Raw genomic sequence first — 6,852 nt, forward strand, 5'->3', positions numbered from 1 at the left:
CCTTTGAAAAAAAAGCACCACCACCATCAACAGCCAATACTACCACCAGAATCACTTTTGAATTTTGTTGGACCTAACTGAGTGTTAAGGATACAGCTGTAATTGCCGAGGATAGCAGCTGATGTATATTTAAATTTGTAAATCATATTTTAAATAAGATATGATAAGATAGAATTAGGCTTGTGATGAGAAAGGATTAGGATACGGCAGAATCACTTTTGAATTTGTATCTTAGTGAAGTATATCCATCCGGATTGGTATATCTGATTGTATTTAAATTTGAATTGTAACAGACTCTTATATATACGAAAATGCCTTGAACCGTAAAAGGTAAGGCTTGGAAACATTTTTCAATTATCTGTTTTTACACAGAGCAATCCAAGAACCTCATCCACCGGAAACCACCTTCAAGAGCCGGAATGTGGAATATCGTTCATTAGATGTTAAGTGCGTCTAGGGAACGATATTTGGGTTCTTCGATCAGTTTGTTTTAATATATTGGTAGACAAGATCTTAAACCTTATATATTCAAGGGGTAAGGTTGTTTATTTATCTTTTATATTTGAGATAGGTAATGAGTGGAGAAGGAGAAGAAGAAGGTGGAGTTTGAACTTTCAACCACAGATACTACAAATAATATTAAATCTCATAATTAAGATTTATTTGTGCAACCATTTCATTTCATTATGATTATTTCGATCAAATTACATGAAAGAAAATAGATCAAGTTTTATTTGAATGGTCTAATATTTCTATCACTATATGGAATTCTCTAATTGTTAGTGCTCGACCATATTCGTTTCTGAAGATACTCAATCACCTTCTTGTCTAGTTGAAAGGCCTTGGTGAGAACATCAGCATTGATGAGAGGATCAGACCCAAAGACTGCATTTGCTATGGTGTTAACTCCTGGATTTTGACTATTGAAATAAGAAAGTGTAACAGCATTGGTTTTCCCTATATTAATCTCAAAGTGAATGAGACTAAATGGGAATACTATGACGTCTCCCTTGTGTAGAATTTTGGTAAAGAGACGATTGGGATTAGATGTGACAAAGCCAGCGATGAGCGTACCCTCTAGGACTTGTAAAACCTCTGAGGCACGAGGGTGAGTGTGAGGAGCATTTACGCCATTTGGTACAAAGTCAATACGAGCCACGGATATGTCTAGAGTGTTGAGGCCCGGTAGGTTGTCCACAGTGATTCGAGTGACATTTGACCCAAGTTGATTTGAGGTGTTTCCAGGAATGTTTAACCCGGGTAAGAAAAAATCATCAACTTTGACAAGATTTGGGTCCTTGCAGAATTTTCCATTGACAAATACTGCAGTAAGAAAAGTTTGTGATGTTCACATGTGCATAGGACAATTTTATAACAATGTTTGATAACAAGTTGTAAAAGACAGAATATTTTGTCCATATCCTTATGTGTTATTCCATAAATTCCCCAATTAAATTCAAACACATGAATAAATTGATCAATATAACACAATCAATGTTACATTTCCTTAATGAAAAATAAATTCAATACAATCACGTGTTTAAATTTAATTAGGAATTTAAGATACAGAACCTAAGGCTGTACCTAAAGTTTATCTATAATATGCCTCATAGCATAATTTTATTCCTAACAATAGAAAGATCAATCCAGAATCTTGAAATGAGTGCTAATAATACTAAAAACAACGAGTATGTACGTACCTCCTGAACTGGAACCATTCACAGCAACACAGAAGTCTTGGAGAGCACTAGGATCAAAGGCAGAGGCAAGAGGAAATGCCAAAGCTAACAGGGCAAGAGTAACAAGGTAAGGAACACTTTTCATCATATTTGAGGCTATCTTTGCTTGATATTCTTTCTTTGTATTATTGATTTGTGTGCTGAATTGTAGCATTGGTTACACACGTCTATTTATAGAGGAGAAATCAGTGAAACGGTCTATTCCGTATACGAAAGCGAATAAGACTTGGTAATACTTCTACGATTACTTCATTATATATACATATAAAATAAGTGAACCATTCTTCTAGCTGCACATATTAAAACTCCAATCAAATTGGACCACTTCAATGCCGCAGTGCAGTTTTAATTAATATGAGAAATGCTAATGAGTGCCCTTAGGACATTGGTTAATAATCTATTTAAAGAAAGTTTTTATGGGAAATGAAAAAAAAAAAAGTAATTAATATTTTGACAGCTTTTTTCATTTCCCATAAAAGTGGTATTAAAATTTTCTTAAAATGGATTATTAACGAGTGCCCTAAGGGCACTTGTTAGCATGACCCAATTAATATTACTTAGCCTTAGGGCACTGGTTAATAATCTATTTAAAGAAAGTTTTTATGAGAAATGAAAAAAAAAAAGTAATTAATATTTTGACAATTTTTTTCATTTCTCATAAAAGTGGTATTAAAATTTTTCTAAAATTGATTATTAACGAGTGCCCTAAGGGCACTTGTTAGCATTACCCAATTAATATTACTTAGCCTTATCCACAAAATAAATCTAGATAATGAACTGACGAACATAACTGCACTTAGCACAAGTTCTCCAAAAAAAAAAAAAAAAAAAAAAAATTTTTTTTTTTTTTAATTATTACAAAAAATAGTGAGTTTTGGATGAAGAGTCCTTCCATTTATATATTTTTCTAGTGTTTAGTTAGATTTGAATGTTTCCTGCATATATATTTTGGAGAGAGTTTCAACCTATGACATTTGCTCATGATGATGACTTCTTATTATCATACCAAAATATCAATTAACTTTTTGTGTAGGTGGGGATTAAACTATTAGAGACTTTACTAGTTGAGCTAATTAGAATCCACGATGACACAACTTTTGGTTTCAAAGTGTTGTAGGTATTGTAGCTGATTTATAAGTTATAAATACCTATATGTATTTTCATATAATGTGCGCAGGCCGTCATCTGATCCATTCTTTAAGTGATAGAAAATTAAAGCCCACTTTTTACAGTTTTTCTGATAGACAAACTTATCCCCTTTTAAAGAAAAAATAAATTAATTAAATGAACTAAAAATAATCAAGATCCACTTCTTTTTTCTTTTTCTTTTTTTTTTTTTCCCTTTCACTTTCTTACCAATAAAACACAGCAACAAATATAGAGAAAATCTCAGTACACTATTATAAGCATAGAGAAAATCTCATCCCTGCTTCAATTTTCTATCGCATTCTTGGCAGATTGATGTTTAGTTTGGCTGATTGAAGGTAAAACGTTGACTGATAATAATGACTATTTTGTCTAAAGTTTTCTTAGTCTGAATGTTTCCGTAGGTAAATGCTTCCCCAGTTATTTGTAAAGTGGACAAAACTCATTACTTTTATTTTTGAATTTTGACCATGTCATAGACTTCTTGCAGACATTGCTTAACGCTTCAAGCTGACCCATAATATATATATATATATATATCAAGCTGAATCAACTCTTTGTTTGGAGTTAGAAATTTAATTTGTTAATGGTTCATTTTCACACGCCATTAGGACTTCTTCTTGCAGTTGTTAGCCATATGAATACGTGTCTCTATTCAAATGGATAGGAGGCTTTAGGGTAGGACCTCGTGCCTGTTTTTGTTTTTTGGGCGAAAGGACCTCATGCATCTCCAAGGTTAAAAGTATGTGCAAGGGTAATAGTTTTATGCGTTGATATATCTGAAATAAAAAACGCTATTTGAATCTTAGTTAGTGTGTTTAAGAATTACAACAAGTGACAAACAAGTGGGTTTATTGAAAACAATACTTCTTAAGAAATTGTTCAAGAAAAGTTAAAACTACAGATCTCGATACCTCCTCGATACCTACTGATCTATTGAGACTTAATGAAACTCAATAACTGTCTTGATACCTCTCGATTTATCGAGTTACGAGATTTTTAATTTAGCTAGCAATGTTTTATTATAAGTGACTATTTTTGTGTGGGTTTGTGTAATTTAATAGGAGAGCCTATTTAAAAGCTCATTAAGCTCCTATTTAAATAAGGTGGTAGAGACAAAAAACCTAGTCTTCCTGAAGTTTTAAATTGAAACCATAGCCTCCAACTATTGAACTTGTGAGTTAGAAAATAGGAAAAAAATAAATAAAAAGAAGAGATATTGCTGCGACTTTATACGTCTTTGGATTATGTACTAAGAAATTCTCTGGTTTTTTTTTTTTTTCCTTAATTTTTCTACTTTTAAGCTACAGTACATAACTATCTTTGGCTGTGCACTATAGCTGAGAAGCCAAAATTTATGATTTTAACTCCACAATTGCAGCTCCAATTTTGTAGTTGGTGGTGTTAAAAATAGAAATATGACTTTTTTGCACCACCAATAATAAGCATCAGCATTGGTGGTGCCAAAAATTTAGCAATTTGGTACAAAAAAGCCACTTTATCTATTTTATCATCTTACTTTGTAAAACACCCAGCATCAGTGATTTTATTTTAGAATTCAACACAATAAAATAATATAAATAACACAATAAAATAATATAACTTTTTATAAAATATTTTTTTTATAACCTTTTTAGCTACACTACACAACCATCTTTAGTTGTGCATTGTAGCTTAACAGCTAAATTTTTTAGCTTTCCCTCCACCATTGCAGCATGCTTTTTAGTATTAGCGGTGCTAAAAATAACAATATGGTTTTTTGACATCACCAATGTTAAGAACATTTCTATCAGGTGTGTCAAATACCAAATATTTGGCATTTAGGACAGCAAACACCAAAAAAACCATTCATATCAGGTGTTCTAAATGCCAAAATATTTGACATTAGTGAATAGTACAATCTCAAAAATGAAAGCATATGGATAGAAATGGTAAAAGTTTTATTATTTTTTTATTCTCTTTTCTCTCTCCTCTCTCATCACTTTATTCCTTTTTCTGTCCTCTCTCATTCTTCCTCAAACATTCCTATCAACCTCTTCTCTTTTCTTCTTTCACTCTTTTTTCTTCTTACTCTCGTTGCTTTTCTCTCTTCCTCCCAACCTCGTCGCGCCACCTCCTCAACCTGATGCTAATCTTTGTTCTTGTGGTATTTTTTATTTTTTATTTTTATTTTATATAATAAAAGATAGACAATGATTTTGTTCTGGATGTGACTTTTTGATGTGGTGGGTTTATTTTGGGTGTTTATGTGGTGTTTTGCTGTGGTGGTTTTAGTGTGAGACAGTGATGGGGTGGGATGTGGGGCTTTGATGGTTCAGGTAGCGGAGGTGGTGTTCTACTTGGGTTGGGATTTTTTTTATTTTATTTATTTATATATTGTTGCTTTTTATAATATAATTTTAATATTTGTATATATTATTTTAATGTATAGAATTAAAAAAATAGAAGATATGATATATGGTGAATTATAAAATGATGTGTTGAAATAATAAATAATGCTTTTAATGTATCAAAATGACATTTTTATAGAATACTTGATGGGAATGCTCTAGAACTTTTATAAAGGAAATTCACCTGAAGCATTCAATTATTTATCCCTGCACGTACTACATAAGAAACTTTGATACCTAGGGAGAAAACAAAAATTTGAGAGTTGAATGAACCTACTACCAAATGCGATGGTAGTTCGACTCTAAAAAACTATTAGATCAAACTAACCACTAAAAACTATTAATTAAGCACCCACCAACAGAAATCTTCCTCTAAGAATATATAAATAAATAAAAATAATAAAAAACATTAGCAAGATAAGAAATTCACGTGAAGCATTCAATTATTTATCCTTGTACTTACTACGTAAGAAACTTTGATACCCAGGGAGAAAACAAAAATTTGAAAGTTGAATGAACCTACTACTACCAAATGCGATGGCAGTTCGACTCTAAAAAACAATTATATCTAACTAACCACTAAAAACTATTAATTAAGCACCCACCAACAGAAATCTTCCTCTAAGAATATATAAATAAATAAAAATAATAAAAAACATTAGCAAGATAAGCTTAAATTCTCTTAGTTTGAGAATTTGTGTAAGGGCTTTGATGGTTTCACATCTAACAGTGTCTGTACTTGTTTACATCATGTAAAATGTGAGTATTTGTTATGAATGAAAGTGTGAATATTGTATAAACATTTCACATCTGGAAATGTGAAACAATAATTACCTATGTTTCACTTACAGGTGACCTACTTCCAAAATAAAAACAAAAATTAAATTTTTATTAACAAAAAAAAAAAAATCTATTATTAAAAGAAATTCACTCAAGAAAAACACAGATGACTTATGTCTTGTAACTATCTGTTGCATATGACGTTTTGGTTGGTTATTGGCTTTTTCGAGATCAAAAGTTAAAATTTTGAGACATCAGGATTTGGTTGTCATGCTGTTTGACTCTACCTAAAGGATTGTTTGGGTTGGTTTTCCTTTTTTTTACAACAAGAAGATGACCTTACATGCAATTGAGCATAACTATATATTGATTAGATATTTTTTATGTTGTAATAAATTTTCAATTAAGAGAATTTAATCATTGGATTAGTTTAGTTACCATATAGTGGAGTTGCATATTTTTGGCTAAGCTCTAGGTTTTTAAGATGCACGAGAATCTTCTTTCGGAATTGGTTATAATTTTTTTTTTTGGTAAACAAGTATTTATCTACAAAAATTCACTAATCCTTTAAAAGTATTATTGATAATGGAGCTTCACCATTATAAACAAAATGTAGTTCAATATCTGCACTTCAGGAGATTGATAAAGATTTTTTAATTGTGCCAATGACTTGTAATGATTGGAAAATTAATAACTTATCGATGATGCAGAAAATCATTAGTTGTGTTTTTCGCCTATGTTCATAGATGATGACAAGCTATTCTGTTGATCAATCTGCAAAGAGAGACCACGAAATG

At 31.2% G+C, this 6,852-nt stretch overlaps 1 protein-coding gene across 1 annotated transcript; it reads right to left on the minus strand.

The window, feature by feature from the left end:
- Window positions 1-658: 658 nt before the first annotated feature.
- LOC111988811 (germin-like protein subfamily 1 member 11) lies at window positions 659-1,927 on the minus strand. The gene is made up of 2 exons (XM_024020607.2): window positions 1,701-1,927; window positions 659-1,323 (listed from the first exon to the last, which is right to left on the minus strand). The coding sequence occupies exons 1-2, from the start codon at window positions 1,891-1,893 to the stop codon at window positions 773-775; spliced, it is 744 nt and encodes a 247-aa protein (XP_023876375.2). The 5' UTR covers window positions 1,894-1,927; the 3' UTR covers window positions 659-772.
- Window positions 1,928-6,852: the final 4,925 nt, after the last annotated feature.

Source organism: Quercus suber, unplaced genomic scaffold (assembly GCF_002906115.3).
Source record: "Quercus suber isolate HL8 unplaced genomic scaffold, Cork oak 2.0 scaffold_69, whole genome shotgun sequence".
Taxonomy (NCBI): Eukaryota; Viridiplantae; Streptophyta; class Magnoliopsida; order Fagales; family Fagaceae; genus Quercus; species Quercus suber.

Bases quoted from the DNA above. Each gene is read 5' to 3' on its own strand.
- LOC111988811 (XM_024020607.2), bottom strand. From the start codon at position 1,893: ATGCTACAATTCAGCACACAAATCAATAATACAAAGAAAGAATATCAA. The intron at 1,324-1,700 runs GTACGTACATAC...TTCTTACTGCAG, and splicing joins GAATGGTTCCAGTTCAGGAG to TATTTGTCAATGGAAAATTC.